The following is a 19,022-nucleotide window of genomic DNA, read 5'->3' on the forward strand; positions in this document are numbered from 1 at the left end:
AGAGTGACTCACTTGATGTCAAGTATAAACCCTGCCCTGGCTATTGTACGAACATAGCAACAGTAACTACTATAGCTATTACTTGGATTAGGCTTGAATGTAGATCATTTTCGGTATAACCATATAACCAAGTAGAAAATATATTATGAAAACTTACTGCGTAGCCTGTACCTCTTAAAACAACCCATAGGGCAACAGCTGGTTATGGGTTTGCTTAACATTGCTGTTTGCTTGTTTATTTAACGGTTATTTGCGCACTAACACAATGCGCTAGTTTAAATAAAGCATAGTTCCCGTATACTTTCGTCTGAATCAAAAACCACGCTGCAGTAAAACACTCTATACTCTAATTACGCTACACGATTGTATGCTGGTAAACAAAAAGAACTAAACGCACTTAAATCATGTAGAGTGTTGTTACAAGAAGCGCTTGAGCCGCAGATAACTATAACTTAAGCTTACAATAGTCATAGCTTTTTATTACTCAAATTATTAGGCTTAAATTTATTAATCAAAGCATATTGTTGAAGTACATTGTCTTGCTATTTGCTGTTGTTGTTTGCTCGCTTTGCTGGTTTAGCTGTTTATCGAAGCATAAGCTGTATAAAATAACACAAACATCAGTCGACTTGACTTAACCGTATAAGTCATGGTTATAGAAATCTGCTTTGCCCCTGTTTTCTTTTCAAACATGCTCGCACATACCTATGTCATTATCATGTTTACGCGTATTTCCGCCAAAAATAACGAGTCTTTGCAACATGAAATTCTGCGCTCAATATTAGAACTTTGCAAATGTTTGTGTAGCCGAGATGCCTATTCAAAATATAACTGTATAATGCAATTAAACCATGTCGTGGTGTTTGCAGGACAGGGTGTATGGGCTATATAACAGAACTGTGATCTTACCATTAAACTAAATTTTTATATATTTGATAGGTTTGTGGCAAACTGAAATTTAATTAAAGCCTTACTAAATGTTAAAACAGTATCAAGCCAACTGAACTTTACCAACAGGCGCTTAGTAAGTCGATTTGTTTTTATTGTATATTACTTTGCGCTACAATAAAATACATATAGCCTATAGCGTTATTTTATATAAGTATAAGAATTTATATAAGAGATATTACCATAAATAATTATTCCATAATTTCACAGCCTTCGCAGCAACTTAATTTGCAAATCAAGTTAATAGAAAACGAATAGACCGAAAATAATCAGGAGTAGACTCACCGGCAACCTGCCAGCAACCAGTGTCAAGTTACTATACCGCTTGTAAACATCTCTATGCTTTTAGTAACTTCAGCGTGTATTTGGTCAGTTCGGTTTACAATTAATGTCGTGCTTAAAATACCTTTCTAATAAAAAATTATAAAAGGTAATCGCATTAATTAAACACGCTTTAAGATAACATCAGCAATCCTTCGAGTTCCGAAATAGAATCATTTCCAATAGAAGAATATAAAAGCATTGTGAAAATATTTACATGAAAATCACAGGACACGTAAAATCGTCAGTTCTGTTGCACAACGGTATGAAGTGGCTTCATTTATAATATGCGCACCTGATTCGATTCCCAGATGGGCTAACGTTGTAATACCCTGGACCAGGGTATGAAAGGCGCTTGCTCCTGTTCAGTGGTCTTTCAAAACAGTTTAAAAATCGGGCAATACAATATGCAAAAAATATTGAATAAAAGAATATGTGTGTGACAATCGGAACTGCAAAAAGACAAGCTCTGTAGCCTGCACCGGGGCTCGAGCGATGAGGAACAATTTCTCAGCCCAAGCATTTGTGATACCATATCATACCATATCATACCATATCATACCATATCATACCATATCATACCATATCATACCATATCATACCATATCATACCATATCATACCATATCATACCATATCATACCATATCATACCATATCATACCATATCATACCATATCATACCATATCATACCATATCATACCATATCATACCATATCATACCATATCATACCATATCATACCATATCATACCATATCATACCATATCATACCATATCATACCATATCATACCATATCATACCATATCATACCATATCATACCATATCATACCATATCATACCATATCATACCATATCATACCATATCATACCATATCATACCATATCATACCATATCATACCATATCATACCATATCATACCATATCATACCATATCATACCATATCATACCATATCATACCATATCATACCATATCATACCATATCATACCATATCATACCATGTTGTATCATTTCGTTGCAAGATTGAGGAAATTCGTACATGACATTGTAGAGTTTTAGATAAAATCATATTGCAACGCAAAATCAACGTTGTTTCGAACAAACTCTTAAGTATTTAGTTGCTTAAAATAGAACCTTTGTTACATCAAGAAACGCAATAATGTTTTCCTAAAGATTAAATGGCTTTTAATGTAAGTCATCTCAAGTTGGTCTCATCTTCATCTCAACCATCTTCAGAGAGTAGCAACTTCCCCGACCAAACCCACTCCATCGTATTCCATCACAGTCGTCTACTCCTCCCCTGAGATATTGACCATTCAAGTTTGCAGAATGACAAGCTCCGTACCACCAAGCTCCGTGAAATTGCTCGGCACAGTTCAATGTGCGATGAACATCATGTTCTTGATCCCACGACGAAAATGGTTTTTTGTTATGTCCAGCCAAAGCATTACCTGAAACAAATCACATATAACATAGGTTGGAAAATTATAAAAATCAGTTTGAATTGTCTTCAAACTTTCAAAACTTTACAACTCAAATATTATGCTAGGGTTAGTTAGTTTAGATGACTTTCATAGTTATTACGACCAGCGTAAACCTGCATTTCCTGAGTATCCAGATACTAACAAAGGGTAGTTCGTATCTTCAGAACCAACCGAAAACGAACTGAAAGCAACAGAAATTATATTCATATAATGAGAACTTATTCCAATATACACACGAAGTTTTGTAGTTTAGTTTTATATGCCTGTTATACTTGAAGCAAAACATAACACCGGCAGTAGACATTTTTTACGTTTTATAGGTTGTTTTAGCAATCATATAATATTGAAATTAATAGTATGAAAAAATAAAGATAAGAAAATGGTATCCTGTCACCTGTATTTAGCAAAAGCCGAGTTAAAATCAAAATCTTGGATGTCCACCCGAAGTTCATAATTTCCACTGCTCGTTATTGTGTGAAGATTTTCTAAACCTGTTAATATTTCTTTTTTATAGCATAACTTAACTTATTAGTCATAACTTAATATAATTAATATATTTAGACATAATTTAAAACATAGTAATTCAAAACATAGTTTTGTAGACGTTAAAGGTATATATAAGCTTACAAAGAAATGCTAAAGAAAGATTTGCATGCTCAATGCTTAACAAAACAACCACCAACCAAACCAAAACTCTTTGTTGATGTCTCCGAATCCTCTGCGATAAAACTCCCAGGTTTTATAGAAATCTAAATTTCCATCGATTCGTCGTTGAAATACCTGAATGTCGTTGATATAAATATATGCACAACGATCAGTTCAAGAAAATTATGAGAAATGAAACAAATAATTGATTTCGACGAATAACAACGTTGCGGTAAAGTGTTACTATTATAGGCTGTTTAAGCGTCGCGTCGTCGAAAATGCGATAAAAAACTAAAATTATAAAATTGAAAAAACTCTATACCATCCAACCACCGCCATCCGTTTCCATGTCGCAATAAACTTTGACCAATCTCCCGCTGATGTTCAACGAATAAACTCCGCTAAATACTTCGCCGTTGTTCATGATGTCTCGGCAGTTTTTGGGCTTGAACTGTTCTAAAGGAATGGTGACCGTTAAAAGCATGACTCAAGATTCTTAGGCGTAACTTATATTTTAAAACAATTTACGTTAAATGCACAACTGAAAAAATATCAGACGTGTATAATTTTGCCTCGTTCGTTTCTTTCCAATGCATCAATCCTCTCCATGGAGCTCTCAACTGCTTCCATCCAACCATCGTTCTCTCCGGGTTCTCCTTTGATGCCCTGGACCCCTGGATCACCACGGGGACCTTTCTTACCCGCTGGTCCAGCAGGACCTCGTACTGCTACGTCATCACCACCACATGTCAAAGTCACTTCACGCGATGCTTCACATGTTGACCAAACGATGACGACAAGAAATATAAACTTAAAAGTAACCATTTTACTAAACTTATGAATTGCAAGGAACCCGAAATCTATACTACTGCAGTGTTTTCTTAAAAACTGAAAGCTATTGCATTAATTATTTAATTGTCTCATTTAATGATTAAACCGCGGACTAGCTCAGCTCGAACGAAATTAACAAAATCATGACACGGTTCACAACTGCAATCAGCAAACTATCAAACGCTTTGCATCTGTAGTAAGACCTCACTGATCCGAAGGTAAATTATGTTGTGAGTTTTATAGGAAAACGTTTGTCTTTAAATAGGTTGAATGAAAGCGAGAAAATGCGTAAAGATAAAGTGTCAATGTCAAAAACAACACTTGTTGTTTTACAAGAAAAACGTTTTTTTCAGTCACAGAGCATTTGCATGACCTTTAAGACCTCAAACAGTGAAGTAAACAGCTTAAAGGCTGACTTAGGTACTGACTTTGGCGCCTAGACGGCGGCTTATTCATGAGAAGAGCATTTCTATGACTACTCACGAAAAGGTAATTTAAGTAAAGATTTGTTTGACTTCATCTGTGTTGGTTGTTTTTCTCTTTAAGTCGTATTAGCTTAATCGTCGGGATTGCTCGTGTAATTACCCCTTCAATACGCTTATTAAACATGTTTTGTCTGGAATTAGCGGAGAAAGACACAAAAGCGCTTGATTCTTGAAACGAAATGAAAAGCACTCCTTGTTGAAGACTTTCTTTTTAGTCACTAGTTTAAATTTTTAAAGTAAGCCTAAAATATTTTATGCCGGTCTCATCTTTATCTCCACCATCTTCAGCGAGTAGCAGTTTGTCCGATCAAATGATCCTCTCCATCTTATACCATCACAGTTGTCTACTCTTCCTCTGAGATATTGTCCATTCAAGTTTCCATTGTGGCAGGCTCTGTACCATCAAGCTCGGTTGTCATTATTTTTTTTCGGTCCTTTGTCGAAAACGTTTTTTGTCCAGCAAAGCGTCACCTAATACAGAAGTCACATAATATCGATTGGTTAGTTATAAAAATCATTTTCAGTTGTTATAAAATTTTCAGAAATTTTCTGGTCAGATTGATGTTAATTTCTTGATTTAATTAGGCTAATGTTCGTATCATTGTCCGCATTGCTGCATTCCTTTTGCCAAAATGCACAAATCTTACAGTGTATTCCTTTTCCCAGTACACCTGAAGAAGCAAGCTCATGCTTGCGAAAGCTCGTGTAGAAAAATATAAAGTTAACCTTCAGATTGCCAAACTATATCCTGTTTTTTAGTGTTCTAACAATTTCAATTGTTTCTCTTTGTTTGACTCATATTTCACAGTCTGCGTTGTTGTTCTTATTTCAACCAGATGCGATTCAGTTTTAGATTGGGCTATATAGGCCTATATATGTTTATTAAAAAAACTAAATAGGCCTATTGGGTCTAAATCTCAATTTAATCCATAAAAAATATCATTACTCTAACTCATATTAATTTATACAACAACAAATGTTTTAAGTTTGAAAGAATATTCCATTTCAACAAGAATCCTGAACCTTTAATCTGGCAACGGCATTGTGCCCATATGTGGGTTATAATAGGTAACTAGTCACGAAATGACACCCATGTGGGTGTTGCAGTTGTATCTTGCGGAAAGGCGTTATTTTACACAAAAAGCAAAACATTATGAGTTCAAGTTCAAGGTTTCACAGCTTATGCACATAGTTCATGCTTAAAATTTGCTTTACAATTACTGTGAACAATTTATCACTTCCGACTGCGTTAGGTGTTATTGTGGTTACGTTTTTATACGGTGGGTGTGTTATTATGAGGAAATTTGCTGCGTGGAACTTCGCTGAAACAACGTACCTTGGAAAAACAGGTGCTTTGCCAAATTTAGATTTAGTTGCGCTTATAAAGATACGGCATGGTCTGAACTCATGTCCCTATAAATATTCTATGAGTTCATGGAATTAATTTTGGGTCTACTTCTATGCGAATGCAGCTCGGTGTTTATTCTCATCCAAATTCAGCGAAAAAGAACGAACAGGCTGAAAAGCCACCGCATGATATCACACACCGTCAAACAGATACTGGCCGTGTTTCCAATTGGGAAGTTGTTTCGTGTGTTCTAAGTTTTCTACAGTATCATCTCTCCGCAACAAAGCCACTGTGAAAACTCTGGGCCCGACAATGGATTGCTTTCACTTGAAAACCGATCACGCTTCTGTTCCGGGGTTAAAATGCAAACTGCTAAATCCTTATACCTCGCAGTTTACCATAGCACAAAACGTTTCATATTGTCCTTCGAAGTCATGGCAGGAAATTAAAAAATGATACAAAAATCGCTCAAACGTTCGTTTGGTTCAAGCAGCGGATTCGACAGAATTATCAATAAGATTCTTGCTTTTAATTTCGAAGAAAAAGATCAAGCATTGCCAATTACACAAGACTACAAAGCTTAATATATTAAACTATACAAAAACTGCAGCTTAACGAAGATATAGAATCTTTAATAGAATAAAAATCGACGGGAACTCGAAGATAGCAGTCAATTTGTACCTCACTGCAACCAATTTTTACATAACGTGTACAGTACAAGTTTGGTAATAATAAAAAGGGCTCCAATTTCAAATTAAGTGAAACGGTACCACGATTTCCATTGGAATAATACACTCTATTTGGCCAATTTATTTCACCTGTTAAACAAAAAGGCCAGCGCTAAGTAAAGACTTGGGCATGCTAAATAACATGTAATACTGACTGTAAGGTCTGGCTTTGACGCGATAAAGCAGCAAGTGAAAATCTTGGGAACTTCTTGGCTAACGATTGAAGAGATTACAACAAGGCCGCTAGTACAACTCAGAAAGAAAAAAATAACACAGGTTTAAGATGTCGATGTATGTTACTTAAACGGCACCCATGCGTGAAAGCAGCGGGTAAATTCCCAGGGTTCGTTTCCTTTCTTGACCAATCGTAATCGACGCTTGATTCCCTTGCTTTTAAGGTGTTGGATGTAAACCTAAGAGAAAATATCAACTGTGACAGCAAGAAACTCTATATAATCTCGCCCATCTTGACAAGTTATGCAACGCAATTTAGCTGGTTTCTTCTTCACACATACCGATGCGGTTTTCAGTCCCAGTTTTACTTCCACTTGACTTGTTTGACCTCCGACCCACATGAACATCTTAAAATATAAATCCAAGTATTAAGCAATACCTATAAGAAATTTTCCTGTTCCTGGAGTACTTATATACCGTAGCCTACAGTAATATCTAATCTATCAATTCCACATAACTCAAAGTAATTTACTAAACATAAACAAATAAAAATACTAAAATTATAAAATAAGTAAATAGCAATAACCAACTAGTACCGATTCTCCATTATCGAGCAGCATGATGTCATCATCTGCGAGATCATCTTGACAGAAGTCGGCACATTTCTCGGACACTGAGAAGTATCCCTTCTCATTGGAGCAACGGAACAACCGAGCGTAATGGAGATAGGAGGCCTCCTCATCGTAAGAGTCCGGCTTTTCTCCGAGTCCAACCCAGAAGAAGTTCTCTGGTTCCTCTCCCTCGTTTATCATCTAAATTACGCCGAATTGAAGATGTGAGAAAATGATGACATTAAAATGAGGAAAATAAGTATGATGATTATTTTTGCCACAAAAATTATGACACTATGACAAAAAATTTGCTATGAAAATTTACGACATAGTTTATGGAAAACAGAAAGGTTAATAATAAAAACTAGGACAAGAAAAATCAAAAAAAGAACAAGGATTTTGTTATGATAATCTTTATTTTATTCCGCATCACAGAGCTTATACAATCGTCATGACGTTTCACTGCTGTACCTGTACACTGTATTCATCTCCAAACATGTCAGCGAGTATGTCTTCTAAGAGCCTCGCTTGGTTTGAAGAAGACACCCTTCCTATCCATCCATACACGATACCAGCGCTGTCCGTGCTGTTAAATGGAACCTGCAGGAATAAACTATGCAAGTTAATCTGCAATCCACATCACTTCAGTACTGTATATTGCTGTTTTGATTGAGTTTTACTAAAATCAAACACTAGAATTTAGTTCTTACCTTCAGTATGTAGCAAAACTCTGAGTTGAGTAGTTTAGGGTTTGTTTCGATCTCGACACATCGAGTTGTCAATAAACCACCGTTTGATCGAATGTGATAGAACTGGGGCTGATCCTATACAAGTAGAGGTTACTCAAACACAAATGATATGATGCAATGAATTTAATTTTATCACAAACTGCTACAAAACCAAAATAAAAGCAGTTGCATTAAAAATTAAATTATAAATATGTATACGAATACCCTAGAGTGCAGGAAAAGCAAAAATTTTAGCATGCCGTTTTAGCATGACGTTTAGCAAAACAAGCTTTAAACAAGTAACACATTTTTAAAACTAGTCATAAATTGCCTGAAACGTAACCTACCAAAGCTTTCCTTTCCTTATCAAGCATGGCTTCTTTTCTGCTGCCGTTTGAAATTATAAACTTCTGGTGGAAATGGGACAGAAATTTAAGATTTTCCTGAAAAGAATGTTGTTATTAATGTCTATAGAGCTAGCACCTGTTGCTGTAAAGTTCCATGCAGAAGGTATTGCAACCACAATATCAACTACCACCAATATTAACAACGATCTCATTATCAAAGCAAAATGACTAGAATTTTGTTTGCTTACCTGCTGCTGTTTCATCTTAACCACTTCCAGCTTTCCAGGAAATAATGTTTCGAATTTCTTTTGCAAAGTGAAAGTGAAAGTCAACCAGCCCATATTAGCAGCATCTCGGCCCTAGAGCAAAATGCGCGAATAGGAAATAATCAAACCGGCCAAGTGTATCCAAGAGCTCATCCACCAACAGCACCAAGCTGAAGAAAGAGACACTGACCTGCCAAAAGTAGACAACACATTGTATGTCATCTACAGGTTCCTCCTCCTCTTCTTGATCTTCTTCAGGATCAATCTCTGGAGGTACCCAGTACCTGGATACAATTCTTGTGTCACACAAAGTTTAACCAAAAAAACTACTAATTATTTGCTAATTAACTATTAACTAAAACAACTGCTCATTTGTTAGGTATGTTTGATTGATGACGTGGAGTTTTTTCGATAAGTTGTGAAGTAGTCAACCTGCATAGGAAGACATAACAGTCTTTTGTGTAGAATTTTCCGAACTCCTCTTGTGGAAGTGAGACAAATTTTTTTCCTTCTAGCACGAATCCATTCATCACGTCAAGATCTTCGTTCCATTCTTCCATGAGCTGTGATGCCTGGAGAAAATTTTAAAACAGAAAAAAAATTTAAGATATGACGATTTTCATTAATATCTTACCCGCTAAGTTCAAATTTACAGGTTAATTCAGTTCAGGTTAAGTTTACTGATAACTTTCTACAAACCTCATTGTCGGGCATTGGAGGTTGTCTTGGGAGGAAGATCGCGGAGAGATCGATTTTGTTTTCTTTGTCCTTCGCATCCTGCTTGACTTGAGGACCTTCCAAGCCACCAGGTGTCTTCGTGTAATCGACTTTCAGAACGTCGTTCCAGTTTTTGAACCTTGCCTTAAATATCTGTAAAATATTTGCATAAAATTCACTTCTCATCATCACACTGTAAGCATAAAAGTCTGTATAATTCTACATCAGAACCATTGTAATGTGATTCCTGCATTCAATGGGGATCTTGGAGTAAAAATTGACACCACATCACATGACTGACAGCTTACCACAGACTCAGTTCCTTCAAGTTGTTTCGAAACAATCGCAAATGATGGACGATGAATCATTGCTGATATTTCATAGGCGAGTTTTAACGCAGCGGCTCTTACAAGTCGTGGTGATTTCCGTCCGATCCAAACAAAAACATCTGAAAATTTTCACAATCATTTTGTATTTAAGTTTTCAAATTAACGGCTATTAGTAACAGAAAATCTACTGGGAAAATATGACATGTTTTACCGGTGTGACTGTCCAAAATGTAAACTTGTTTTGAGTCAAGCAGTGTATTCAGCAACCTCTTGCTTGGTGAAATCTCAGCACTTGGCTTCACAGTGTGCTCAGTAATTAGCTCATATCTGACTTGCGGCAATTCAAGGTAGCCCATACCAAGATTCACCTGCAATCATTGTTAGGACTGATAACACTGTGTTTAACAAAACTTTGTTTATTGCACACTACGAGGAATGACTGAGTATAGACTATAGAGATTAACTATCAGTGGAACCTGCATCAATTAACATTAGCGATAGAGCTACAGTGGCTAAGCTACATGGAAACTTCCTTTGTTGTGACACTAGTTCAAGTAGTTCATACTCACAATCACCTCATTTTTTGTTTTGAATAATTGATACACACAGGAATTTCACTATACTAGTTTTTGTATACAACAGCTATTGCAGGGCATGTAAAACACTCTACATTGAATAGTTTAAGCTAAATTTAAAAAAAGATGAGAGCTAGGGAAGATGCAAACAGTTTAATTACAGATGGTAACAGAAGTAACTGTACTCATAAGGTGCCATTTATCAATGTGTACAATTACTGCCTGAAACATATGGAATTATTTTGCTCATCAGTTTACCTTATACAAGCATGGTTTTCCTCCCTTGTATTGTTTCAAATCTGCAGGTTCAATTTCATCAGGCATCCCACCAAATATCTCCCAAAAATCGGTCTCTTCATAACCTTGGTATGACATCACAATCTCCGCTTGGTTCTTGCGTTCATCCTTGTTAATTTTCTCCGCAATCAACCTGGGAAACAAAAAATTAGAAAGGTTAAGTTCAGGAATAATTGAAAACTATTGAAAGGGGCACATAGACATATTATTCATACGAGAAACATCATTGTTAAGTTCCAGGATTGGTTATTACAAATGATTATTTGCAGTTTTTAATAACATACATGTAATCAATCAATTAATGGACAATAACTAATTAAGCAAATTAGGTACTACATGATTAACAAAGTGAAAGCCTTACCGTAAATTACACATTAATATCAATTTAAAATAAGCACATGCACGGTCTAACCAACTAACTAGTTACATTCACTAGGCAAATTAAATAATGTGTAAATTAGCAAAATTAGTTAGATTATTTCAATTCAATTACATAATACTTTTTTAACCTACTATCTACCAGAAATAAAGACAAGCATATAACGTAACATCTCTTTGCTTTATGCTGACATATTCAACTCAGCCAAGCTTTAATAACCAACCTTGCTTTTGAACGCTTCACACCTTTAGCGAGGGCTCCCACCCAGACGTGGATGGTCATCCCAAGGTCAAGGATTAGAACCTCTTTTGGATCAAGTGACGAGGTTTCAAGAGGAATTGGATACGGTGTTATTGTTCGTTTACCATAAAGACCATAGAGCCTTTAACAAAAGGAAACGTATGAGATCAATAAAGAGTTTCAAGAAGTTCTAGCTGTGGCAGGAATGACTTTACTAAAATCTCCAATCTATTCACCTTGAAGGGTAAACAGTTTCATCAACAGAATAGAAACCACTTGTGTTTCCACCAGCAATGTATGCAATGTCGTTACCAAACAACTGAAACAAATGATTTTGTGTCAATATTTGTGAAAGAAAAAAAAGGAATATCATTAGGCTAGGGGTCATTCTGTCAACAGCCACATAGGATGTACCCTTAGAACATGATGGGAATTTTAGTAACTATGTGATTGATATCTGCAGTCATTATTCAATTTGATTGAACCTAAGAAACAAACCAAATTAAAAATATTTGTCCAATGCTAAAATTTCAAAATTTTTGGCTTTATTCTGCATAGCAATAAATGCATTTGGTTAATATTTATGCAATGCTCCGCCGGCCAGCCAGTAGGTGCTTGTTGCAATAAGAAAATTTATCACTGGGGCAATACCTCGAGAAATTCATCTGCTTCATCACCCATCTCCTCTCGGTGAGTTCTACCAGTTGCACCGAGCATATTACGGAGGTTGACAGCGTGGATAGCACTACACGCCTTCTTGTCTAAGCTTGACTCTTGACCAATCCAATAAAATATCTCCCATTCCAAGTTGCCCGAACCATCCATTGTAGTCTGCACAATATTATAAGGAATTCAATTCATTCAAAAACTTTAAACAGTGTTTCTTTAAACTTTTTTATTCGTTAGAAAATCTTTAACTAGTTTCATCTCACAATATATAACTTTCTCCATGCCGTCTCCACTGCCATGAAAATGGGGTGGGAATATGCTTTTACGCAAATGTTCTATTAAACTTAAAGCAATGTCTTGCAGGTTGCTGAAGTTTGGCAAAAGCCAGGTTGAGAAAGCATTCTTGAAAATTCTGAAAAATATATTTCTGAACATTCTTACGTTCAAGATGATATAGCAATCTCCAACATAAAATTTCCCGTAGTATGTCGAATCTTCAATGAAGACTGGATAAAAATTCTCTATTTGCCACACAGACAAACCCGGAAACTGTCCAACCTAAGAAAAAGTATTTGTGGCAAAAGTCAAGCTGATAATTAATCATACAATCGTAATGACCTCCAAGGCTCTAAGTATTAATTTTTAAAACAGAAAAGGCCAAATTTAAGGCAAAAAAATTTTCATTAGTAAAATGTAAAACTTAACTTGGTTCGGCGAATAATATACAGAAATGTATATATAGTACACAGATTTTAAACAAAGGCAAAGAATTTTTAATTTATTAATTAGCCTCTGCAAATGGCACTGACTTGCACATAGGCAGACTTATTTAGGTATTAAGCAAGCATAAAGAAATCTGTTTATGTCAATATATGTAAAACCATTTGTTCAACTATAACTCAACCAATTGCTCAAAACCAATTCTACAACTAGTCTAATGCACATTCAGTTAGGATACAATTACGGTTAAGACATTTTTAAAACTTACCTCTTCTGGAAAGATCTCACTGTAGTCAAGGTCGGGCTTATTTAAAGCTTCATCCCATTTCTTTCCTGCTTTTACAATTTCTGCATTCAACTCCTAATAATAAATAATTGAGAGCATACAACACAGGCTTACAGATATGAAAAGTCAGGTATGATGCCTTATTAAGCTCTGTTAGCAAAAGTCTTGCATTTTATGAACATCAGCATTGTGAGTACAAAGCGACAAGCACACAGTGACGATTACTTGTATAATTGTTCACTGAATTAAAGTGCACACTGCCCACGACATGGTAAATGCAAGTAATATTATTGTTGATTAGTTTGAACAAAAATACAACAAATTACCTCCAGATTATCACCAAGCTTTTTCTTTTCTTGTGCCACATCACTCATTCCTTTTAACACTTGTTGCGCTTGAGAGTCAGCAGCTTGTTCTCGACGTCGTCGTAGCCTCAATTTCCGAGCAAGCGCGTCTTTGTGTGCATCTAAACAAAAGGTTTCTTACGAATTGAAGTTTTGTTGTATAGAACTTTTTGTGTGTTGCTACTGCTGCCGCACGTAAAGATGTTGCAAGAAATAATCTTACGAGCTTGTTGCTGTGCTGCTCCAGGTGGTACAACACCAATCAACCGGAGCTGATTTTGCAGAGAAAAGTCGATGTTGTATAACTTATTTTGGTTTTCATCAACTAAGGAAGGAAAAGAGTTATGTTAATTTAAAAAATTTAACCCGAATATAAAGTCATGTTTAAGTATAAAAAAGTTAGTTATCAATAAAGCTTTTAGTGACATGACAATTTTGTTCAGTAAAAACCATTTCCATAACTGTTATGGTATTATATATGTAAATTTCAAAACGCAAACATTCTTTTTTCTTACTAGTAGCTGGTTTTGGTGGCATAATGAGCTGTGGATTTCCCCGGACATCTAGAAGCTTCAGATCTGACAACAAATGCACAGCTTCCGGCAAAGTTATAAGGCGATTGTTGGTGAGAACCAATTTTTTCAAACGAGTGCACCTATAACATTACAGAGACACCTCTAAATAACTATATATATAAATAGAGCATATAAAATATAATTTGGTGCAATGTGTTAGAAACATAGTACAATCTGATCATGATGTAAATTAGGTCAAGGTATTCTGAATCTGAGTGTTTCGCTAAATTGACACTGGTCACCAAGCAAGCATAAACTAGTATTTACTGCACAAAATGGAAAAACTTCCATATTATCATCACAATTATGTTAAGCAACTTAAAACTTAAAGTGAGATTCATTTATAAACAATCATTTTAAGACAGTTATTTACCTGCATAGGCTTTCAGGTATCAGTTCCAAGTTATTATTAGCAGCACAGAAACATTCGAGTGGATAAAGTTTTCCAATGCTGGCTGGTATTCCTTCGAAGTCTAGATTATTGTCGTTGATAAACAGTCGACGCAAACACTGCAACTTGCAGAGAGATGTCTACGAAAATACAAAACAGAAAAAAATAAACGTTGCAATAGTGCAAACTTTCACAATACAAAACTATACTATATGTGTCACTTACTGGCAATGAAGTTAGCTTATTGTTAGACAAATTCAGTGTCTGCATTTTTGTCCAAGTGTCTGTAAAAGTGTCCGTGAAAGTGTCGTTGCATAATACAACAGTAGTTATAGCATACAACTATGAACCAATAATCTCAACTATTAACAAAAAACAATCAGCCTATGCCTTCATGAATGCTAATCAACTGTTAGATAACTGTTGCTACCGATCAGTCTAATGTGGTTAAAATATTTCAGCCATTCCAAAGTTACTTATACCAATTATCAATGACAATTCGAGGATTTCGTTGTTGGATAAATTTAGCCTCTGCAGACTAGAAAGTGTGTAGAGTGAGTCTGGAACTCGACTCAGTTCATTGTATGACAGGTCAACATCTGTTAAGTTCTTCAGCATGTCCAAGTTGCTTGGAAAATTGCTGATGTTCCTTTGAGTGTTTCGTAGATAGAGTGTTGTGAGAGAACTAAGTGAGGGGAGTTGCCTAGAACAGAAAGAAAAACACAAATTGTAAGTTTTGAATAACTTATTTTATCCCACTTGAATAGATAATATGAAAAGGCCAAACTTCTTAAAAAATAAATTGTTATATTAAACTAACCGCACAATGCTTTAATGACACCTCAAACCTTAATTGTATATATAACTGGATTTTCCAACAAAAGTTTCTTATAGACAAAACAAATTTTTATACCACAAAATTTTGGCGGTCACACAACTAGGAGTAGCAGTACTAATATGAATTTGTCTAAATGTTAACAAAGAAATTCAAAAAAGGCTTGTAAGCTCACCGTAGCTGGGCGTGCAGCAATGGGTTGTCATTTAGCACTAAAACCTTTAAATGGAGCAGCCTTCTGAGTTGCGGCGGAAGAGTTTCCAGCTTATTATTGCTCACATCCAAGTGGAGTAAGTCAGTTAAGTTGATGAACAATTGTGGAGGTATTGTTTCAATCCTGAAAAAGATGGAAATAATTTGAACTACTTACGATGCAGGTGTTGTTCCTTCATTCATGCCTGCCACTTTTAACCCCAATATCCTATGTACTTAAAACCGAATAAACCCCAAACTATACAAAGCAATATTAAACATTTTTTTAATTCTCTGCTAACTCCAAGACACAGGATCCTTTTCCCATTTCCTATGCATATTGCTTGCAAGGAAATACTTACGTACAGATTACAAGGAAAATATATGTATACTGTATAAGAATTCCTATAGTGTGGGATTAGACAAGTTAACTTTCAATAGTCTTTCTCGAATTTGCCATTTTTGATTAAATGTTGGACTTGCTGGTGCCTGGGGACAAATTATTGCCTTTTATCTTATGGCACTCAACATGTTAACCCATGATGTGATAAGCATTACACTTCGCCTCATGTCAATGCTCAGCAGCTCTAAGATATCACTTTTTCCGATAGTTTTTGTTTTTCTTCCCTTGTACAATACGATCATGGACACATAACAAGCATGTCTTGGAATAAATAGCTATGTAAGCTGATGGCAACTTTTGAAAAGTCATCGAAATAAAATTTATATACTTACTCGTTATGGCTTATGTTAAGCACCAAAATAGTTCTGCAGGCTTCAAGCTCTGCTGGAACTGTTGTCAATTGGTTGTGACTTAAATCCTGCAAAATGCAAAGAGTCATAATTTAACCTATCATACTTTTGTATGTCTACAAATTTCCTAAACTTGGTTTCACATTTCATTTATAATGTTTTTGTAGCTACTTGGTAAACCACTTGGTTTAATGTGAGGCAACGAGTGGTTCAAGTTAAATCCAGAAAACAATTGACACATTTTCATAAATTTATATATATACTGTTTTTAGTCTCCACTATTATAGCTATATGAAATATTTATACAATATAGATAGTAGCATAAGCAGAATGAACTCATAAACTGTAAAACAAGTCACATACTAGTGTGGAAAGGTCATCCAATGCAAAGATGTCAGAAGGAATCGAGGCATCTTTTAGTTTGTTGTGACTCGCTTTTATAGACTTTAAACCGGGAAGGGAAGCAAGGTCACCATGCAGTGAAGTCAGCTCATTTTTACACACTGACACTTCTTCAAGCTTTTTTAATGTTCCAAGTTCCTCCGGAAGATAGCATAAGCGAGTTTTATCCAATTTCAGCCAACGAAGGCCGGTCATGTTACGAGTTTTATCAGGAAAGAGCCCTCCCTGAAATAAAAAAATAGAACTAAATTTAACCTATTTGTTCAAGAACTTCAATGGTGTTAAGTGTCACAAGATTATAAACAAGTAGATGACATCTCTATTTTAAATGACCAAAATACATACAAATACAATCACAGATAACTACAGCCTAATCATTCAACAATCAGAAAACTATATACACAGACATATATATGATATACAACCAAACATATCCTGTTATAATAAAATTACATTTACACTTTAAGTAGTTGAACAGTACCTTGAAGTCATACTTTGTGAGATCAACACCTCGTACAAATGGTAAAACCCCAGCTGCCATAATAGATAATACGATACAAAACTATCAAAGAAGCAGTCCGTAAAAAGTGCTATGCGGTCTCATACAGGCTTATTCTGAGTTTTTGATGCAGTCATACACCTATAGTACTGTTTGATTTTGTGTACTTTTCTACACATATTGGAATAGGTTAGATACAAGCATAGAAAAAACAAACAAGGCTACTTTCCAAAAAAAACTACTTTATACATACCACACACTGAGGTTAAAATATAGCTTAGGGTCCTAAGTTTAACATAATACCTATAGGTACTACCAATCTGATATAGCATTCAAGTTAACTTGGAGCCAATACTAATATATGCATCAAACAACATTTGTAAAAATCATATGCAACGTTAAAATGTGGAAGATGCAATGTTAATATTTCCCACATATGGGAAATTTAATAAATGTTAATAAAGATTATAGGCTATGTATATAGCCTACTGTAGGCTTATACAGATTACAGAGTGAACCATGAAAAATGATTTTAGTTGTGCATTTTACTTATATATAAGAGACCAAAATAACAAAAATAGTGCTGCAAAAATTTTCGGCAATTTTGCTGATTAATTAACCTATTGATTTTTCCATTGTTATACTAACAACTTCTTTTGGTAACCTAATCAATTCTAATTGTTAATTATAGGGCAAGCAAGCAAGCAATTATTGGTAGCAAGAAATAAGAATGATCGACACCCAGATTGCAATGTTTGCTTGGCCTACCGGTACTCAACAAGAGCAAGGGCTTACCGAGATACCGGTATAGGACTATAGCGACTCGTAATAGCCTAGAGTACCGCCCCGGTCCGTAGCCACTAGCTGACTAGGCCTATAGCCCTAGCCTATAATCAAGATTCTTTATTTCAGAACCGGTATTTACTAACTGAGGCTAAGTCTCACTTTTTCTCAAACTACGTCGCTAAAATGCTGTTTGGCTGCTTTTAGGGTTACTGTTAGAACCACTCGAGCTTCCTGTTCGCTAAATGGTTGGAAGTGCTGCGACCTGGAACAGGCCCCGTCTAAGCTAGCATATTACGCAAATTTAGCTAAGGGTTTGGGCAAATTGAGCTTTATAAGCTTGGGAAAAATAGCTGGGGATCCCCCAAATTTTACAAGTACAGTATCGGTACACCCAACACCCCGAACCAATTTTAAGCCAGTTTCAGTGAAGAAACTTCACAAAACATAAGCAAAAGCTGTGTTAAAGTCTATAAGAATAATGAACTTTAATGAAAAATTGTAGGTTTTCAAATTTTTCACTTCCAGTTCGTAATTTTAGAGTTAAGTATAAAATTTAATAATGTTAATTTTATACTTAACTAGTTTACACTCTACAAGGCTTAGCTCACTTTGGATCACAAAGTATCTAAACCAGGGGTTCCCAACCGGTGGTACGCGTACCACTAGTGGTGCGCGGGAGCTTTTCAGGTGGTACGCGAGCAGCTCTCCGTTGCATGCGATATATAGTAGTATGCGTAGTATAGTAGTAGTATAGTTCTGATGCGCTCTGTGCTGTGTGGTTTAATGGACTCTGTGATGTTTTGTTGGTAATTTTGCTACTTTCGCTGACTTTACATCCAGATTCATCATCTTGCAAATAATTTAATATTGGATCAAATTAGTTGTTTTGAAAATAGTGGTACGTGTTAACAATCCGTGGTGGCTAAGTGGTACGAGCACATAAAAAGGTTGGGAACCCCTGAATTCTAAACACAACAACTTCTTTTCAATGTTCAACGTCAATATCTGTATTTCCACTCTCTATTTCAGTGGAATTCCTTAAGCAAAAGTTGATTTTCAATATAACGTTTACAACCTGAACAAGTCGTTTTTGCAGTTACGTTTTAAATGATT

The 19,022-nt window shown here is 35.5% G+C and overlaps 2 protein-coding genes across 2 annotated transcripts; both read right to left on the reverse strand.

Annotated features, from left to right (window-relative positions):
• Positions 1-2,258: 2,258 nt before the first annotated feature.
• On the reverse strand, positions 2,259-4,319 carry LOC143451398 (ficolin-1-like). The gene is made up of 6 exons (XM_076951898.1): positions 3,975-4,319; positions 3,725-3,858; positions 3,441-3,537; positions 3,152-3,248; positions 2,871-2,938; positions 2,259-2,724 (listed from the first exon to the last, which is right to left on the reverse strand). The coding sequence occupies exons 1-6, from the start codon at positions 4,225-4,227 to the stop codon at positions 2,474-2,476; spliced, it is 900 nt and encodes a 299-aa protein (XP_076808013.1). The 5' UTR covers positions 4,228-4,319; the 3' UTR covers positions 2,259-2,473.
• Positions 4,320-6,573: 2,254 nt separating this feature from the next.
• LOC143451390 (protein flightless-1 homolog) lies at positions 6,574-17,311 on the reverse strand. The gene is made up of 28 exons (XM_076951889.1): positions 17,106-17,311; positions 16,586-16,849; positions 16,205-16,290; positions 15,453-15,614; positions 14,925-15,145; positions 14,668-14,726; positions 14,425-14,582; positions 13,992-14,131; positions 13,700-13,801; positions 13,459-13,598; positions 13,115-13,207; positions 12,568-12,684; positions 12,109-12,288; positions 11,694-11,776; positions 11,441-11,599; positions 10,800-10,971; positions 10,178-10,334; positions 9,946-10,085; positions 9,620-9,790; positions 9,353-9,492; positions 9,111-9,204; positions 8,903-9,013; positions 8,655-8,750; positions 8,290-8,403; positions 8,051-8,179; positions 7,565-7,780; positions 7,310-7,375; positions 6,574-7,207 (listed from the first exon to the last, which is right to left on the reverse strand). The coding sequence occupies exons 1-28, from the start codon at positions 17,163-17,165 to the stop codon at positions 7,091-7,093; spliced, it is 3,747 nt and encodes a 1,248-aa protein (XP_076808004.1). The 5' UTR covers positions 17,166-17,311; the 3' UTR covers positions 6,574-7,090.
• Between the last annotated feature and the right edge of the window lie 1,711 nt (positions 17,312-19,022).

Source organism: Clavelina lepadiformis, chromosome 4, assembly GCF_947623445.1.
Source record: "Clavelina lepadiformis chromosome 4, kaClaLepa1.1, whole genome shotgun sequence".
NCBI classification, from domain to species: Eukaryota; Metazoa; Chordata; class Ascidiacea; order Aplousobranchia; family Clavelinidae; genus Clavelina; species Clavelina lepadiformis.

What these genes read in the sequence shown, in the direction of transcription:
- LOC143451398 (XM_076951898.1), bottom strand. Translation starts at nt 4,227, where the DNA reads ATGGTTACTTTTAAGTTTATATTTCTTGTCGTCATCGTTTGGTCAACA. An exon ending in TCGGCTTTTGCTAAATACAG is followed by an intron (nt 2,939 to 3,151) that starts GTGACAGGATAC and finishes TGTTGCTTTCAG; the next exon opens with TTCGTTTTCGGTTGGTTCTG. An exon ending in TGGATACTCAGGAAATGCAG is followed by an intron (nt 2,725 to 2,870) that starts GTTTACGCTGGT and finishes GATTTGTTTCAG; the next exon opens with GTAATGCTTTGGCTGGACAT.
- LOC143451390 (XM_076951889.1), bottom strand. Translation starts at nt 17,165, where the DNA reads ATGGCAGCTGGGGTTTTACCATTTGTACGAGGTGTTGATCTCACAAAG. An exon ending in TCACAAAGTATGACTTCAAG is followed by an intron (nt 16,850 to 17,105) that starts GTACTGTTCAAC and finishes TTTTTATTTCAG; the next exon opens with GGAGGGCTCTTTCCTGATAA. An exon ending in TTGCTGCACGCCCAGCTACG is followed by an intron (nt 15,146 to 15,452) that starts GTGAGCTTACAA and finishes TTTCTGTTCTAG; the next exon opens with GCAACTCCCCTCACTTAGTT.